This window comes from Sciurus carolinensis, chromosome 14 (assembly GCF_902686445.1).
Source record: "Sciurus carolinensis chromosome 14, mSciCar1.2, whole genome shotgun sequence".
In the NCBI taxonomy this organism is placed as follows: Eukaryota; Metazoa; Chordata; class Mammalia; order Rodentia; family Sciuridae; genus Sciurus; species Sciurus carolinensis.
In genome coordinates, this window is record NC_062226.1 from 4,965,311 (window position 1) to 4,984,006 (window position 18,696).

Below are 18,696 nucleotides of genomic sequence, written 5' to 3' on the forward strand. Positions count from 1 at the left end.
GAGATGTCACGGGCGGCGATTATTCGCTGGTGCGCGCGGTCGTGCGGCCGCCACTGACGGGCGGGCGGGGGGGCCGCCGCCTCCGGGGAGACCGCCCAGAGCCGCTCCGTCAGCTCCGCAGCCGGCGCCCCGCGCACACGCGTCGCCGCCCACGCGCGCCCCCCGCAGCAAAGTTCGGCTCAACTTTGACGACCTGTCCTTTCCACCTCCCCGCAGGTCCTCCGCAGCCGCGGCGAACCAGGCGGCGGCGGCTGGAGCGCAGTCCCGGGGCCCCGCACGGCGGCCGGCGGCGACAGCGACAGCGGCGAGGGGCACGCGGCGCGCCCGCGAACCGGTGCCGACGGAGACCCAGCGAGCGCAGAGCCCGGAGCGCGCCTCCCGGGAGCCGCGGGTGGGCGCCCGGCTCCGGGGCGCCGGGACCTCGGCCGAGTGAACGGAAACCGCTCTTCAATTGACTGGGCCCCGCCGGGCGGGCGCGTGTGCCCGGGGGAGCGCGTGCGGAAGGCAGAAGGGCAGGAAGTCGGTCTTCTGCAGCGAGGGTGGCGCGACCGCGCGGGGACCGAGCCTTCCTTATTTATGTGTCTGCCAGCACTCGCCTGCTTCCTCCGAGGACTTCAGGGAGAATCTTCGAGCTGCTGTCCCCGCGTGTGAGGCCCGGAAAGGCTGGAAGTCAGAACAACATGCCTATCCACTAAACTCCAAACTTTTTCTTTTTTTAATCCAAAGAATATCGGTGATTTTTGTCCACTGCTAGGAGAAGAAGAAGAGAGCCCAGGGCTCTTGAGATGCAGCAAAATCCTTATTTATAAACAGGCCGAGGTAGTGATATGCAAACCCCCTGGACCCAGTGAGTGTTCTATCCTATGGATATCAGTTTTGAGGTTTGAGATTGGATTGCATCCCTTTGCACTGGGTCCCGCCGCCTCCATCCTTTCAATGCCCTGTTTTCTCTGGGACTGCTGGCCTTCCCTGGAGATTACAGTGGTCCTGTGTGCCATGGGCTGTATTCAGAGCATCGGAGGCAAAGCCAGAGTCTTCCGGGAAGGCATCACCGTGATTGATGTGAAAGCCTCTATCGACCCCATCCCCACCAGCATTGATGAGTCCTCCAGCGTGGTGCTCCGCTACCGGACTCCACACTTCCGGGCCTCGGCCCAGGTGGTCATGCCGCCCATCCCCAAGAAAGAGACCTGGATCGTTGGCTGGATTCAGGCGTGCAGCCACATGGAGTTCTACAACCAGTACGGAGAGCAGGGCATGTGAGTACTGCTCAAGACCCAGCTTGCAGGATGCTGGGGGCTCAGCTTGGGCTCAGCCTGGGAAGGAGAGGAGCGGGTTAGAGATGCCCAAGGAGAGGGGCCTCCCCTGCCAGAGGGAAGCTTCAGGCAGGTGCGGAAGTGACTTCCGCACTGTCCTGGGCCAGGTGACTACCCTGGAGGATTTACTTGTTGATCCAGATTGGGACTGTGGCTCTCAGACCTGCCGTGCCATTCCTCCCGGGATTCCTGTCCTTCCCTGTAGGATGCCAAGAAAACAGAGCCACATTCCTCCCTAGGCCTCTTTTAGCAAGCAAGTGTTCCATCTGCCCAAAGAGTGGCAGGGTCGTCAGGGGTCACCAGAGAGGCCCCTGCTCTGCCCCTCATGCTGGACACGCAAGCCCTGCGAGGCCTCCAGATCTTTGCATGGGGCCTTGTGTTTGGGCCTAAACTTGTGCTTTTCGGATACACATCAGGCTCTGGGATGTGCTTGGGGAACGTTCTGTCATTGCACAGGGACCCTGTGTGGAGGGCCCTTGGCCTTAGAAGCCTGGTTGCTTTGCAGTGAGTAGAGCTTCCTGTCTCTCAGGCAGGAGGCTACTTTATGTCGGCATCGGTCTCCGCACCCACTGTCCCTCCAGTGGGGAGTTAACTAGGAATGGCTAAGAGGAACCCCCTGGCCTCTTCCCTACGATGCAGTCTCTGAAATGTTGGTGTGGCCCTAGGTCTTGTTCTAGCGAGTTCCTTGACCCGGAGATAACCATCCTGGGGTGGAAAGGGCAGCAGGAAGTGCTCACGGGGAAGGCGACTTGACTTGGTTACCTTGGAGTGGGGCTGTGGAAAAACTGTTTCTGAGCATAAAGACCCTTGTGGGACCTAGGTGAGTCCCAAGGGCCCCTAACTTGATCTCCACGACTGGCCCTGGACACAGTCCCGTAGTCCTCTCAGTGTCCACCACGTGGACCATTACTTCCCAGCTTTGCAGTGAGGAAGAGGTGACTTTCCCTAGGCTTTAGAGCCTGTCACTGATTGAAGAGTGTGCTGGCCCACCTGTAAATAGGGGGGCTGCAGGCACTTGGGCACATATTGTGTGTCCTGTTCACTTAGCGACTCTAGGTTCTAAGGGAAGCAGGAGGATTGTGGTAAACTTAAAACCGTAACTGATCACCCCAAAGACCGTGGGGTATGCAGGGCCCACGGGGGCACTCGTGGGCTCTGCTCCAGCAACCTGGTCTCTGCACCCGAGTGCTTCCGTTCACAAAAGAGGCTGTTACTGTGGTTTGGACGGGGGCTGGCTTGCATTCCAGGAAGGGAAACGTGACTCTTGGCTATTTGGGGAGGACCTTTCCTAAGAAGCCTTCAGCCCTGGCTTTGCAAGGCATCCGGGACAGTTGTCGACAAAGGTTTCCCTCGGGGGTTCTGGCTAAGCGGAATTTCTTGCCTGGTTTCTGCTCAGCCAGCCTGAGAGTCAGGGAGCTGGGCGACCTCACCACTACCGTGCCAGTCCTTGGTTCCTGGTTAGACAGTCCTGAGCAATTCCAACTCTGTGGTCAAGCAGACCTGGGTGGGCGGCCAGACTCTGGGATGTGACCCTAGGTGAGTTCCTTAGTCACTCTGAGCCTTGGTTTACTTATCTGCAAACTGGGGCTAAACACAGCCCCCTCCCCACGGCTTATTTGGAGAATTACTCAGACAACCTTTGTCAAGCAGTCAGCGTGTGGCCAAGCCGAGTGAACGTGCAATGCAAGTGGCTGTCCCTTGGCATTTCTGTGATTGTGATTCTACCAGACTGGAGTGAGTGACAGTATTTGTAATGCTGATCTTGGCTGGAACTGGAGTTAGGACAGATGTCAGCTACTCCCTGTGGTGAATTCTCTCTCTAGCCCAGGTCTTCCTCTTTTACACAGGGACCACACCCTAACTTTAAATTTTAAAAATAGCTCAGGTTGGGATGGTTTAAGTGGCCAAAGGCCATTTCCTCTCTCTCCATTTGCCCAAGATGGTTTTGTTGCTGTAAGGCTGTCTCCTTGCATTCTTGCCTCAGGTCCCAAAGCCCAGGTTGGGTAGGACCAGCCCTGGGCAAGGGCAGGGTGTGTGGCTCCCTGGGAGGGACAGCACCGGAGCTCAGGCAGAAAGACCACCACCCCGCGGTGGTGGCCAGGAGCCACCTCTCTGTCCTCAGCACATGTGGAAAAGGAGAGAGCTCCCCAGAGGCTGCTGGGAGGATTCAAGGAGAAGAGCGGGCAGGTGACAGGGTAGGCGGCTGCCCAGCTCTTCATCACCAGTCAAAAGAATGGAAGCAGAGTCGGCACTACCAGGCCCCAGTTCCTGAGCCACGCGCTCTGTGCTCACCCTGCGCCCTGCAGTGTTGAGGGGCTCATTTGGAAGCTTCCTGAATGTAAATAGAAGCATTTACCTGGGATTTAGAAGAACCTTCCCATTTTCCCCACCCGAGACTTCCTGCGATAACTACTGTTTTTGAGTCTTAAAGTCCCAGGTGCAGCGAGGGAGCGAGTGGAGCTTGAAGTCGGTGAGGTAGACCAGAAGCCACTACTGGCCCAGCCTTTTCCCTGCTCCTTGCCTGGGCCAGGGTGGGCTGCGGCTTCACGCTGCAGGGGGACCTGGGCAGGGGGAGAAACTAAGCAGCATCCCCTGTTGCTGCCCGCTCCATGCCAGTAGCACCCCTGCCCTTTCGTGACAAGCACAAAGGTCCCCAAATGTGGCCCAGTGTCTCCTGGGAGGGGTGCCAAGTCACCCTAATTGAGAACCTCTGGACTAAACCCAGACACTTGGAATCACTAAAGTGAAACCCAGGCCCTGGGCTTCGGTGGCCTGGGCAAGGGACTGCCTGCCAGGTGGCCAAGCCTAGATCAGGGCTTCTGTTCTCCACAAATGGGTTTGTACTCAAAATATTAATTCCAATACTTAGCCGAAATCCATAATGCTCCCAATGTTATCCCTGCTGGAAATTAATCTCTAAGCCAGAAGGTGAACTTTTTAGAATGAGATTCTGGGTTCAAAGTATTTGAAATGGAATAATAAATACCAAAGCCGCCACCTCAGCAACGTCCCGACTTCCACGGAGAGCTGGGAAATGGAGCTTCTCTGTGCCAGCTCCAGAGATTCTATATGGTTTTGGGTCCAACCCACATTGCTTTAAAAGCCAGCCCCCCTCCAGACTGTTGGAGACACCTGCCTCCACAGCCGTCCTCCGCAATTCCTCAACTGCCACCTGTCAGCTGGCGTAGAGCCTTCCAGTGACAAGTCACAGTTTCTCTCCTGTGTGGGAGACACTTGCCTTGTCCCTAGCTCGCCCTTCTCTGGAGCCCCCAGGAAGTCTGGCCTGCATCCAAGGCCAAGGCTAGGAGCCATATGGCTCAGGATTCTGCTATTGGGCAGCCTTGGGGGTAAGGGGAAGAGAGCGGTTCAGAGGGTCCCTTTGGGTTGACAGTGCCCAGCACCCATGTCCAGCAGGGGGTGGGTCTGGCCCCAGGCCCCTAGGTTAGTCTCAACTGTTCAGAGCCTCACAGTTCCCATCTGTGGAATGGGAACATTAGCACCTCCCTCGCAGGAGGACTCAGTGAGAAGATGTCCAGCAGAGTTTTAGTTTGGCACCAGGTGCATGAGCTCCTCATTCACAGTGGCTAGCGGGTCTGTAATTATGAATCATAATTACTAGTAATGGATTATTATTCTGCACCACCTGGCAGAGAGCAGGCATAAAGATTGCCATGCCGAGTCTGCTGCCCATTCCTTCTCCTGGGTTTTCCATACTCCTCCGGAGAGGAGAGCTGGGGCCTTGAGTCCTTGGGTCTTTCTGGCCCATGCATGCGCTGGTCCCTGCTCAAGGGGTTAGGAGAGGCTGGTGGGAAAGGGCGGCCGGGAGAAGGGATGCTGAGCTGGGGTGGGCTCAGCGGCCCGAGGCTCCCTTCGGAGGGTGCTCCCCAGGACCTCGGGAGGTCCTTGTTTTAGGATGAGGATGCAGCCTCTGAGGCCTGCAGCCGCCTGCGGGAGGAGGCTTCGGTGCCAGCAGATCTAGGAACGGGCCCTGGAGGAATGTCCCTGCCCACCACGTGGCCTCTTCCTGAAGTTGGAGCCTGTGCTTTGGGCTCTGCACAGAACAATTGAGGACGAGGCTTCCTCTCTGTGACCGGAAGGTGGCCTCCCCCATCTGCTGGGCCCTGGCGGAGGCAAGGGCAGAGCGGGTGGGAGAGGGAAGTCCTTGTGTCGGGCTTTGGGGTGGGAGGAAGTGGTGGGGGATGGCCTGGCCCAGAGAGAACTCCCCCTGGACCAGCCCTGGCCGAGCAATGGCTCCGGCTCTCGTCCACCTTCTGGGCGCTGGAAACAAAAGCTAGATGCTCCGGGAGACGTGCGGGACAGCCAGGGTCATCAGGGAGATGACAAAGTACTGAGGTCCTTTGTTGCCGGTCGGATCTGGGCGAAAATGAACGAGCTCAGCGCGCCTTGGTCTGTGGGAGTACCAGCTAGGCGGTTCTGCCGGGAGGGTTGGCTGTTCAGATCTGCACGCCCGTCAGCTGAGCTGTCCTGCTGCGGCTGGAGTCTGGCTGGCAGACCCCTTGTGCCCCAGCTGGGCCTGGCTCGGGGAGGCATGCAGAAAGTCACCTCGCCAGCAGATGAGTTAATAAGCGCGTGCACGTGGGGCCGGGACAGAAAGATCACGTGCAAGGACGTAAACTGCAGCCTAACAACCCCAGGGTCCTTCCGCAGGGAGATTAGGGTCTGTCTGCAGAGTGGAGTGTGAGCGGGCTGCCAGGTGGACTTGTAGGTGCTCTTGCGGGGAACACGATTTTACATCGCTGCTTGTAAAGGGGACTTGTAGGGGCTGGGCTGGGGCTCGGCGGTAGAGTGCTTGCCTAGCATGTGCGAAACCCTGGGTTCAATTCTCAGCACCACATTTAAATAAATAAATAAATGTCCATTGACAACTAAAAAAATATGTAAAAAAGTAAATAAAATAAAAGAGACTTGTAAAACAAGATGAGGGTAGGAACCCGTTTTCGTTATAAAGAAAACACTAGACATGAGAACATTCAGAGAAAGGTCTCCGGACGGACTGTGGTGAGTGACCTCAGTGGGAGAAAGGGGCAAGGAAGAGGTGGCTTTTGGTTTTCACTTTACGCATCCTCTTCTTTACGGCTTGCTTTTTTTTTTTTTTTTTTTTTACATGAAGAGTACCTATTTTATAACTAAAAGCTAAAATTAAACAGGCACTGCGGGTCTTCCTCCCCCGGTTGGGTTCAGGCTGTGGCCTGGGTTAGGAGGGGTGGGGTGGGCAGGAAGAGGGCGGCTGCCCCGGAAGCAGAGGGGTTTGTTGTTGGGGAGCCCCAGCAGCAGGGCTGAGGGAGGAGAAGCCTCTAGTGCCCTCCCCTGGCCGTGAGCAGGTTCTCGGGGCCCAGGAGGACAGAGCCCCGGGGCCATGGCAGGTGGGGCACCAGGATCGCAGTCCAGTGTGCATAGGGCTCTTGGGCCTCAGTGTCTGTAAAGTTGTGAGACTTTTCCAGAATGGGTACTTCTTACAAATCATAAGTTGGGGGCCAGGTGAGATAGTCCCTGAATTCCCATCTGGCCCACGTGAGTGCTTGGAGCCGAGCCGGGCGGGAGATGCCTGTGCCTTGGGCGGACCCCGCACCCTGTGCCCTGCCCAGTGTTCCTTAGGGTGCCACACCATGCTGCTGCGGGAGGCGAAAGGATGCTTGGGTGAAATCAGGGCTGAAACTAAATTTTGTTCTAAAGCAACACATTTACTGTATTTACCTGTGTCTCTGGCATGTCCAGCCTGTCATTTCAAAGGTTTCTTAGGGGAGCCGGAATGTAGATGCACTTCTTAAAGAGTGGTTAATTTGAAGGGAAAAATTTAAGTGAATAAGATACGGGAGACGCCTAGACCAAGATAAAGACAGACCCAGCAGTTGGTGAACTTGGGCCCACACCGAGGGGACTCTCATCTCCCGGCTCTGGAGTCCAGGACTGGGGACCCTGAACAGAGGGAAGAGGCAGGGCGCCTGGGGCCTGGAGGGCAGCCCCGGCTGGGGGAAGCCCAGGCTCCACCACCCGCTTCCTGTGGCTGCACAGTGTGAGAAGAGCCAGGGATCCTCACTTGTCTGCTCTTCAGAAGTCCGGAAAGGGGTGCACCTGTCAGCCTGGTTGAGGTCACAGAAGTGGCCAAGTCACCTCTGTCCTCAGAGCCTTGGAGGGCCTGGGCTGGCTCCTGGCTGGTGGCTTTGCCTGAGATCCTGAGCAGGGTCACGCCGTAGGAGACCCTCTGCCGCTGCCGGTTGAGGCTCCCTCAGGAGCAGCCTCCCCATCTCCAGCCTCTTGCGAGGGCCTTCCTACCTCATTCAGAGTTACACTCAGGCAGGTGTGCTGCTCAGAGTCTGTGTGTTTGAAGGTGTGTGAGTGTGTGTGTGTGTGTTTCCACTAGAGGTGGGGTGGGCAAGCGTAGGCTCACACCGTGAGCTCCAGCCTGGATCCTTCCCAGGAGTGTGACCTTGAACTAAACCTCTAACTTCCTTAAGGCTCTGTCCCCAGGGTGCATGTGACACCTGGCACACCTGTGTGGATGATACCTGCTGTCACCAGCATTACTGTGGTGGCAGCCTGTCCTGCTACTGGAGACCCACCTGCAGCTCCTGAGGCGAGCAGAGGCCTGGGCCACTCTGGGTGCCCAGCGCACGTCACAGAGAACCCCTGTGGGGCTCAGGACTCCAGGGAGACGGTCACTCGCAGTCTTTGGCAGGCCACAGCCTTTGTCCTCCCTGATTCTGGGCCGGGCACTGGGATACTTCCTGGCCGTGTAGCAATGGGCAGACCTGGTCCCTGCCCTCTCTGCCCTTGTGGTCCATCTGGGGAAGAGATTGCCCACAAACGATGGCATAATTGTTTAATCACCCCTGTGTACATGCCAGGAAGCAGCAGGACGAGGATCCAATGGCATTGAGCGCTGACCGAGGCCACCTGGCCCATGTGGAGGGTCGGAGCAGTGTCCCTGGGATGGTGGCCCCAAAGCTGAGCAGCGAGTGCCTTCTAACTAGGACAGGAGGCGGAGGAGGCACTCGCTGCTCCTGGTGGCCGGCCTGGGGACCAGAGGGGCAGGGCCCTGGAGGAACTGAGACAGGTGCTGCTGCTCGGGAGCGGGAGGGCTCGGAGCGGGAGGGCCCGTGCGCCGGGCTCTGGCTTCAACCACATCCGGGTTTAGGGCCCCGGGAGTGGTGTCAAGCTTAGCAGGGCCAGAGCAGTGTGATGGGATTTGTGTTTTTAAAAGCTCGCAGGGACTTTGGGGGCTCGGAGACCAGGAAGGGGCGGGGGGCCCTGAAGGCAAAGGAGAAGGGGCCCCCTGGGGCCGGGGGCCTGGGTTCCCAGGTGCAGCCCCTCCAGTGGAACTCCAAGGGCGGTATAATCTGAAAATATCCATGAGTGTCCGTCAGGAGCGGCTCTGCCCGCCAGGGCCATCAGGGCTCTTGGTACTCAAGGCGCACCCACGGCTGACGCCACCTCAGCAGCCTCCAGAAGTTTCCGCCGATGGCCACCGACTGCAGCAGGCAGCTCAAAGCAGTGCTGTGTTAGGCATGGGCTGCTGACGGAGGGGGTCTGCCGTGCAGTCACGGAGCCAGTGGCTGGGCCCTGTCCCCGGTGCTGCTCCCTGGACCAAGCCCCGTCCCCAACCCTCCGGCCCTGCTGTGAAGCCACGGCAGCCCTGGGGCTGAGTAACGTGCTGCATGAGACACTGCTTGTCACCTGTCTGTGACTGAGCCAGGCCTTGGGCTCAGGCGGCTGGGGCCTGAGAGAGAGCAGCCGTCGGTGCTTCAGAAGCCACCAGGGGCTAAGGCCAGAGCCAAGGGCCTTCTGCCAGCGCGCCCCCGTCCTTTAGACCTGAGTGGGCTCGGCAGTGGAGCACTTGCTGGCATGCCAAAGGTCCTGGGTTCCATCCGTAGCCTGGCAAATCCAGAAACTAAACTGAAGACCCAAGCTAAAACCCCTGTCCCAGGCGTTTGTGAAAAGGCAGCAGCAGGCACCTTCTGAGGCAGGGGCTGGCCCTGGCCCTCCCTTCCCGCCTGCGATCATGGAGGTGGGAGTAAGTGGCTCACGCCTGTGGTCACCAGCCCACTGTCGGGGACCCAGACCTGAGGGGCTGCTGAGCTGGCCTGAGCTGCCCCAGGTCCATCAGGGTTGGCCAAGCACAGGGCTGGGCAGGAGTTGACTGGCCAGGTAGGCCTCACCCTAGTTGGGAGCTTGTCAGTGAAACCAGCAAAAACATTAGCCAAATCAGGTCCCCTGTGGTGGCCTCAGCTGTGCTGCCCACTGGCACTAAAGTAAATGGATCCGAGGGGCCGGGCACGCTCCCGTTGCAGGGTGGCCATCATCAACATCGTCTCTGGGACCCCTCACCTTCGCCGGCTGAAGCAGTGTCCGTGGAAGACCTGCTGCCTGCTGCCCCAGGCCCCGAAGCCGCGCCTGCTTTCCCTGGCTGCGCGCTGGAGCGCTCTGGGCCCCTCCTCACCGAGTCCACAGCCTTCGTCTGTCTGGTGGGCGAGTCCGCTGCCCAGTGTCCAGCCGAGGCAGTGGAGGAACCCCCTCCCCTCCGAGGCCCAGTGATGTCCCTGGCACGCACAGGCCTAGCTCTCTTCGCTCACCTGTGGGCCCTGGGGTGGCTCTTGTGAGTCGTGAAAGCTGCGCACTTTGAAGGAGCCCGCTCCTGGAGCCACCTGGCTTGGGCGCAGAGGGAGCAGGGTGGCACTGTGTCCTGAGCCGGAGCATTGCCAGGCCCAGGTGGGAACAGGATGGTTCCTTCAGACCCCGCCCAGGCCCCACTACTTAGCCACATTTCCTGGGAAAAAGTTGCCTCTTTGCTCCCCTGCATGACTTTTGGGACCTTGCCCGAGGTCACATGCCACAAAGGGGACTGAGATAGCCTGGGGGGTTCCAGACTACCCTCGGGGCCCCTGCAGAGAAAAGCAAGTCAGGCTGACCACGTGCTGGCCATGGGCATCTGCCCAGACAGGTCCCCCAGCGCCCCAGCCTGTCACCAGGGTGGAGCTTCCCCGCTCAACCCCGGGGGCACGGAGAAGGGAGCTGGCTCAGGCCGGGATCGTCGGCAGCCTTTGGGAGGGACCCCGTCGGGTTTTCTCTGGTTCTATTGCTCAAGAAAAGGGGGCCAGCCATCTCAGCTGCCCCTTCTGGGCAAGCTGGTGAGGGAGGAAGGGGCCCTGCAGCACTGAGGACCTCCCTGGTTCTGGCTCCAGCGAGCGTGAGCTCCACGGAGTCCGCTTCCCCCGTGGGGAGGGCTGGAGCTTTAGGGACTCCAGGGGCTGACCGGCAAGGAAAGGCGGGAGTCACCCTCTCTCTTAGGGGAGGACATTGAAGCCCAGAGAAGGACTCAGTGGCCACAGGTTGGACACTGGCCAGTGGGAGGGGTCAGAAATCACTTCTGGATTGGCTGCTTCCCGACTCTAGACCCTCCTCCTGTCGGCCCTGCAGCTGGAGGACACTCCTGCGGTGGGCACGGTGCCCCTGGGAGGGGCTGCTCAGGGTGTTCCGCCCTGACACACTGAGTCCCCGGGAGTTCCCCAGCCTCCCGGAGACCACAGCCTGCACCCTGACTGAGGTCACAGGGCTGTGCTGTACGTGACTCTGGGTCTGCGGAGACCCAGCTCGGCAGCCGCTGCACCCACCTGGGGCATGTCGTTGTCGTCACTGCCAGCAGCAGGGGCCTGGGTACCGAGGGCGGCGGGTGCCTCTCTAATCCCAGCTGGGATCCAGGCCTGGTCTACAGTGGTTTGGGAACTGAAGAGGGAGAGTTGGTCCCTGGGGAGTCTGATTCAGACGGTGCGGGAGCACAGGGTGTGGCCGTCAAGGTGGGCATGCTGGGGGTCACCTGCCTGGCATCGATGCCTGTTTCCTGCCTGACCCCCACCCGGGCGGCAAGCCCCAGGGACAGAGGGGGGACTGCTATGCTGTGTCCCTCCTATCCTCAGGGCCCACAGCAGTCCCTGGTCCACTATGAGGACAAAGACAAACCTTGTTGAGTGACAAGTGAGTGACCTGGCCTTCCTTGTCCTCAGGTCCAGCTGGGAGCTCCCGGACCTTCAGGAGGGCAAGATTGAGGCCATCAGCGACTCGGACGGGGTGAACTACCCCTGGTACGGCAACACCACGGAGACCTGCACCATCGTCGGCCCCACCAAGAGAGACTCCAAGTTCATCATCAGCATGAATGACAACTTCTACCCCAGCGTCACGTGGGCCGTGCCGGTCAGCGAGAGCAACGTGGCCAAGCTGACCAACATCTACCGGGACCAGAGCTTCACCACGTGGCTTGTGGCCACCAACACCTCCACCAACGACATGATCATCCTGCAGACGCTGCACTGGCGCATGCAGCTGAGCATCGAGGTGAACCCCAACCGGCCCCTGGGCCAGCGCGCCCGGCTGCGGGAGCCCATCGCCCAGGACCAGCCCAAAATCCTGAGCAAGAACGAGCCCATCCCGCCCAGCGCCCTGGTCAAGCCCAACGCCAACGACGCTCAGGTCCTCATGTGGCGGCCCAAGTACGGGCAGCCGCTGGTGGTGATTCCACCCAAGCACCGGTAACAGCCCGGGCGCCCCGCTAGGTTAGACTCAGACAGTAATTCTGCTCAGAACAGAACCCAAATGCACTCTTGGTCATTCAGCAAATACAACCACTCTACCTTCTGCAGCGGGCGGATCTCACTGTGCTAACGCCCCGCCGCCTCGGCTCTTGCCACCTGCTTCCTGCGGGGCAGGGGAGACCCAGCGGGACGGACAGACCCCCAGGGTACCCTTCAGGGTCCCCTCTGTCTCCTTTCCTCTCCTTTCCTCTCGATCTGTCCTTCACTTGCAGCCAATCCCTGAAACACTGCTTTTTTTTTTTTTTTTTTTTTTTTCTTAACTCCTCTTTAATGGGGTTCAGGGGCAGGAGGAGGAGGTGCTGAGTATGGGGGAAGCCCAGGCCCTGGTGTACTGGGGGCGGCTCCCCTCCTGCCCTGGTCCTCTGCCACGCGGCCTTATGTAGACTTGCTTTGCCAAACTTTTGCCTTAAGCCGAATTTCAAGGAAGGAAAAACAAAAAAAGAAAACAAACGACACAGGATCTCTCTCCTACTGGACTGTACCTCTTCTGCCGGAGGCAGAGGGTGGGCATCGGGTCCAGGGAGAGAGCCACCTGAGCCCCTCTTCCCAGTTGTCCCGGAAGGGGGACGAGCATGGAAATTGAAGCCTGAAACCAGTTGCTTGTTCTTCTGTTTGGGCAGAAGCAGATCCACAGGTTCTGCCCGAGAGCTCTCCTCAGCCCCGGGTAGACACCCACCCCGGGTTTGCCAGGAGGGGCTGGGAGCTGGGGCACATCTGCAGGGCCCCTCTCTCTCCTCGCAGCCTTAACTCGCTTGGGGTGGGGGGCTGTGAGCAGTGGGCTGGCCCAGGGAATGTTCACCCTCCCCGTCCCAACCCGTCCCCGGGTCTGCCACGTCCCCTCGCCCCTCCCGCTGTGGCTTTCCCTGTTCCCTCCACACGGGTCCCAGCGCCATCAGGACAGGCCGGGTTTGAGTCTCAAGGGTAAGAGAGGCATGCCTGTCCCTCTTTCACTGCACCTCAAGACTTGAATTTGGTGGAGCCAGCACCCTTGGCTGGCTGTCCTCGGCTACTGCAAAGGAGCCAGCGCAGGGCTTCTGGATCATTCTCAGGGGATGCCACTCCCAGGCTCTCTGGGGGAGGGCTGCAGACAGGCTCCAAGCCCCAGGGGTGACGGGAGGCTGTGGAGGACTCCGGAGCCATGGGCGCTCAGGGGTCAGTGGAGCGCCTGCTCCTGTCCTCAGAGAAGGAAACCAGAGCAGGGCCAGAGGGTCGTCAAGCCAGTGCGGGGCCAGTGGGCACAGTGGCGGCCGGCCTTGGGGTCTGCTCTCTGGGACCCCAGGACTTGGTCTCGGGGGGCCGGCTGCTCCCGGGCACGCTCGGGCCCTTGCGCGAGCCGGGTTCCTCCAAGCTGGCCAAACCCCATGTGCGTCTCTGGCCCTGCAGTCACACCCACAGTAACCAAGCACAGGAAGCCGTCGGACTAGGAAGACAACCCACTTCTGCTGCAGATGAGCCACGGGTAGGAGTCTCAGTGATGATGTGAGGGACACAGGCACAACGTGCGACCTGTCCCTCAAGGGGTGCCCAGCTTGCGCCAGGAGGCTGTGCCCACCCTGGACACACTGGGCCAGAGCCACTGCTGGCGTGGTGCTTAGGGAGCCCCTGGCCAGGGTGGGGCCCTCCCCTGGAGCCGCAGGTTCCCTTTGTGTGTACGGAGGCCCGGCCACCAGAAAGGCTGTGGCCTTGAGTCGGGGAGCAATGGGGTCCCAGCTCTCCTGCTGGGCCTCCTGGGTGGAGGCCCTTCTCTAACTCAGGTCTTTCTTGCACTAAAGCGGAGACGGGCCCGGGCAAGGCATCAGGAGGCGGGGTTCTCAGCCTGGACTGGTCATCACTAAGGGCCCCTCTTGGAGTGGGGCTGTGCGGGGGGCCTCAGCTGCTCGGGAGCACCGTGGCTCCTGAGCCTGCATATCCTGGGCGTGAACAGGCACTTGAGGCAGGGGCCAGCCCCCTCCCCTGCATGCCCTGCCCTGCCCACCAGGCCCCTGGCCGTCATCCCCAGCCCCTTCCTCTCCACCCTCTTGCCTGACTAAAGGGGGGCTGGCGAGACCCCAAGAGGAAGCAGGTCCGGCTGAGGACGCTCAGTGAGGCTTGCACCCAGGCCCCCTCTGACGTCCCCCGCCCCGGCGCTCACTCCTTCCAGCAATAAGAGCCGTCTCTGGTCGTGGAGTGTACTGTGAAAATGAGCCTGGGCCCTCGCCAGGAGGCGCAGGACTGGAGACGATGTACAACGAGCCTTTTTAAAGTTTAAGATTTAAAAACAAAGATAAAGAGAAATAAAATTCATTTTAAAGTAGGCCTGGCTAGGATCTGGGTGCTTCTGGAGTTGTGGTTCATTTCGGGGTTGAGAGCTTGGTGTGGTGGCCACAGGCTACTGGTCGGAGGCAGTGGGAGGCTGGGATGCTGGTGCTAAGGCCCTGCAGTGGGGAGGCCAGCCAGTCCCTGGGCACATCCGTTCCTGTCCACAGCCTCATCTGCATTGGAGCCAGCTCAGGATCTCTGTCCTGTACCCCAGGTAGAGGAGGTGACCCGTGCCCTGTGGGGGGGGCGGCAGGCTTGGAGGTCAAGCTAGGACTTGAGGGCAGCGCAGCTTTTTGACAAATACCAGAACCCGTTGTCCAGGTCATCAGTGCTCAGACTGGGCCCTCGTTCAGGGCCCCCTGCTGGTCTGCAGACCTGTCAGGTCGGGGCGGTGGTGTACCGAGGGGGACGCCTCTCCTGTCCCGTGGGAACGGGGTGCTGCTGGGTCTGGGCTTACTCCGTGTGGACCACGCGTTCAAGGCCACCTGTGTGCAGCTTTGGCAAGACACAGACCTTATACAGGAAGGGGGTTCTCAGAGTGGCCACCTCCTGGCTGACGCGGCGGAACATGCTACTCTGGTCGGGTCTGGTTCCAGGAGGGACTCGCTGAGTCCTAGCCCAGTCCGGTGGGGGACCCCCATTTCACAGATGAGATGCAAAGCAGAGTCGAGGAGCCACTTCAGGCCACGAGTCTAGGAAGAGACAGAGCCGGGATTCGAACCCTGGCCCAGAACCAGCCTCTTGCTACTGCGTGCTGGCCCTGAGTGGTGACTCACACCAAGTCCTGTAATTACAGGTTACTATTATTAAGAAGGCCCCAAGCCGCAGCTCCCTCCATCCTGGGTCCTTGGGGCAGGAATGCCTTTCTCCCCACCCACTTCTTCCCGGAAGTCTGCGTCTCTGGTCAGGTCTCTGTGGCCCTTTGAGGAGGGGCTGTCTAGGCTCATTGAGGGGGCTGTGGCCTTCCTGCAGCACCGGAGGGATCAGGGACCCCATGCACCCACTGTGGGCGCTGGGACGTGGTCTCTTCTCCGGGATCTGCACGGTGCTCTGCATCCTGCCTCTGCGTCTGAGGAACCGAAGCAGGAAATTGCGTCATGGCTTCACGGCAGCCCTCCGCTCAGGCGGCTTCTGGCTGCGGCCGCCACTTCATGGTTTGGCTTTAGGTTGTGGAGCTGGCCTCTGAGTGCTGCCCACCAGGCCGTGTGTGTGAGTGCGTGTGTGTGAGTGTGTGTGTGAGCGTGTGTGTGAGTGTGTGTGTGAGCGTGTGTGAGCGTGTGTGTGAGTGTGAGTGTGTGTGTGAGCGTGCGTGTGAGCGTGCGTGTGAGCGTGCGTGTGCGTGTGTGTGAGCGTGAGAGAGCAGAGGGAGCGGGGCCGGATCATGCCGGGATGGAGCTGGAGGTGCCTCAGGCGGGCGTGTGGCGCGGCGGCCACCTCGGGGCGTGGCGTGTGCTGGGAGGCTGGCGAGGAGAGTGGATTCCGAGTGGCGTTCCCGCTCTCAAGCTGAGAGCCCGTTAGATTTAGAAGCAGCACAGACAGCAGCCCTGGCCCAGCTGTCCACGGGTCCCCCACCCTCAGGTCCCAACCTGGGGGAGCCAGCTGTCTGGACTGGCCAGGCCACCTGCCTGAGGCGTCCGTGGGGAGCAGGAGCCCCGTGGCCCCACACCCCACGGGAGCCTCTCAGAGGGGACGAAGCCTCTCTAGACTGTCTCGGGCCAGAGGAAACCCCCGGGACCCAGAGGGGACTGCTGTGGGGTCGGGGTGGCTCTGGGCCCCTCCACAGCCCGCGGGTCCCGCCTCCGCCTTTGTTTCCCTCTGGGTCACCCTCACTCCACGGGAGCTGCTTCCCAGCTGGGTGGAGCCTGGACATGGACTGAAGCAAGCATGGCAGCTAGCGAACAGGCCACCGGCACTCGCTGCCCGAAAGTCGTCAGCAAGGTCACTCACACAACCACACGCCACGGAGACCCACGTCCCCCTGTGGGCGCCTGGTTACTGCCAGCGCCCCACCCTGCCACCATCTGTCCTCTTCCCTTTTCTCCAGTGAGGAAACTGACCCTCAGAAAGGACTTAGGGGCCTGCTAAAGGTCACTCAGCTTGCAAGTTGCCGAGCTGGGCAGCTCGCATGCCTGGCCTTCTGCTGGCTCTTTGCACTTCTGCACATAGGTCTTTGATGACCCAGTTCTGCAGACCGAGTGGGACCGTTTGCTCAGTGTGGTGCAGACCCCACCCACCCCAAGTGTGGCGGCCAAGTACGGGGCCTCAGCAGCCCTGTTGGCAATGGAATTTTTTTTTCATACTGGGGATTGAACCCAGGGGTGCTCTACCACTGAGCTACACCCCCAACCCTTTTTTTTTTTTTTTTTTAATTTTATTTTGAGGCAGAGTATCACCAAGCTTCCCAGGCTAGCCTCAAACTTGTGATCCTCCTGCCTCAGCCTCCTAAGAGTAGCTGGGATTTCAGGCGTGCACCTCTGTGGCCAGCAGCAATAGAAAGTTTCAGATGCAAGAAAAGGCATCTGAGCCAATGGACTCTGTCTTCATGCCCGTGTCCAGAAAGACAAGCCTGAAGAGTGACTTCAGACCCGGCAAAGGCCGTTAGCTTCCTGTCCAGGCAGAGCCCTGCCCACTTGTCCCCACGGACAACATGGCTGGGAGTGCAGGGACGGGACTCCCTCCCCCACTGGCCGAGCCCCGGTTCATATTTTATCACAGACACTTGTAGTCAGACAGCTGAAAGGTGGCGCGGCTGGGTGTTTACAGCGAGCTAGACGCAGTTAGAAGCCCTGGGCTATTCTTGGCCGGCAAGTCGCCTGACCTCACATGCCTGAGCTTCCTGGTCCTCAGGCTGGAGACACACACCCCTCGCCCGCCCGTCCCTGGCCAGGCCAGGCAAGTCTGCTTAAGTGTCAGACATGCACAGGGGACCCCACCCCAGCCCACCCAGAGAAGTCGACCTGGAAACCCAGGCTTAACTGAGGGACCAGAGACGCTGCTCTTGCAATGTCACTGAACTCGTCTACAATAGCCAGGAGACCAGGGCCAGGCTTGGTTATTCAGGATTCTTGGCATCCCAACAAAAAGGTACTGCGAGCCCGTCCGATGGGACGACGACTGTCTTAAAGACTTTTTATTCACAGCTTTGTTGGGATACAGTGCACACACCACCCAACTTATTGTAGAGTACTGACCTACGGATGGTAGTCTGTGCACAGATAGATGCGGTTGTTTCCGTCCATTCCGACACTGTGACAAAACGCCACAGACTGGGCGGCTCAGAAGCAACAGAAACCGGTTCCTCCCGGCTCTGACCAAGCGCTGCCGATGGCGCGTCTCAGGAGGCACTTGGTTTTCCTCACTGGGTCCTCACGTGGTGGAGCGGGGAGGGTGGCCGCCTCGGCTGCCGTGAGGCGCCATCCCACTGTCTCCCACAGGTACCGCCTCGACACCCTCACGTGGGCGATCAGGCCTCAACACGAGAATCGGGGGGCATAGTACAATGGTCAGACCACAGCACAACGGTCGCCAGTCAGATTGGGGATTGGGGGCTGGGGTGGTGGGAAAACATCCCCAGAGCCTGGGCGTGCATCCTGACCCATGGTCAGGACCCCGGCCCAGCAGGTCGCTCAGCATCCACAGTGACCCTGGAGGCAGAAGGAGGTAGGGCCTGGGCTGCGAGGCCACCTCTCGGGCTGCCTGGGGTCTGAGGGAAGGGCTGTTAGCCCATGAAGCAGGGCCCAGCCCAGAGCTGCCACTTCACTGGCCCTGGCCAAATGGCAGCTTCTGCTATCACCTGCCACTCTGGCGTTACCATCGTTTTTCTATTTTTGTAGTAAGATAGACAAAACTCACCATCCTCACTCTGTGGAAGTGTGTTCATGGCAACATTAAGAGGCACACCGTTGACCCTCCTGTAAATCTAAAACTCCACACCCACCCAGCAGCTCCCCTGCCTCCACAAGCCCCCTGGGCCTCCTTCCTGTGAGGCGGGCCCTCAAGAGCCCACAGCACCCAGACCACACTCTGCTCTACGGCTTGCTTTTCTGTCCTCCAGGCTCAGCCAGCTGGGAGTGGGTGCCAGTCTACTTCCCTGTATAAGGCTCACCAGGACCTCGGAGGCCATTCAGGCTGAAGCAGGGGGTCCTGGACCCCCAAAGGCATCTCCCTGCTCATGGCCCAGTCGCTGCTGCTCATGGCACCATCAAGAAAGGGGGGAAGCTGAAGAGATGGCTCCTCTTGGAGAGCGCTCACCCAGCATGCGCAAGGGCCACGGTTCGAATCCCTGGACCCTCAGACGGAGCGGGGACAAAAATCTCTTGGGGCTGGGGAGATAGCCCAGTTGGTAGAGTGCTGGTCTCACAAGCACGAGGCCCTGGGTTCAGTCCCCAGCACCGCAAAAAAAAAAAGAAAAAGTGGGGGAAGCAGCTGGGCACAGTGACCATGCCTGTAACGTAACCGCAGTAGCTAGGCAGGCT

General features: G+C 59.8%; 1 protein-coding gene across 1 annotated transcript; it reads left to right on the top strand.

The window, feature by feature from the left end:
• Positions 1-181: 181 nt before the first annotated feature.
• Fam78a (family with sequence similarity 78 member A) lies at positions 182-14,222 on the top strand. The gene is made up of 2 exons (XM_047525725.1): positions 182-1,259; positions 11,336-14,222. Exons 1-2 carry the CDS (start codon positions 937-939, stop codon positions 11,862-11,864), a joined length of 852 nt encoding a protein of 283 aa, XP_047381681.1. The 5' UTR covers positions 182-936; the 3' UTR covers positions 11,865-14,222.
• The last annotated feature ends 4,474 nt before the right edge of the window (positions 14,223-18,696 follow it).

Excerpts from the sequence above, each read along its gene's own strand:
- Fam78a (XM_047525725.1), top strand. The coding sequence starts at position 937 with ATGCCCTGTTTTCTCTGGGACTGCTGGCCTTCCCTGGAGATTACAGTG. Across the intron at positions 1,260-11,335 it reads CAGTACGGAGAGCAGGGCAT|GTCCAGCTGGGAGCTCCCGG; the intron begins GTGAGTACTGCT and ends CCTTGTCCTCAG.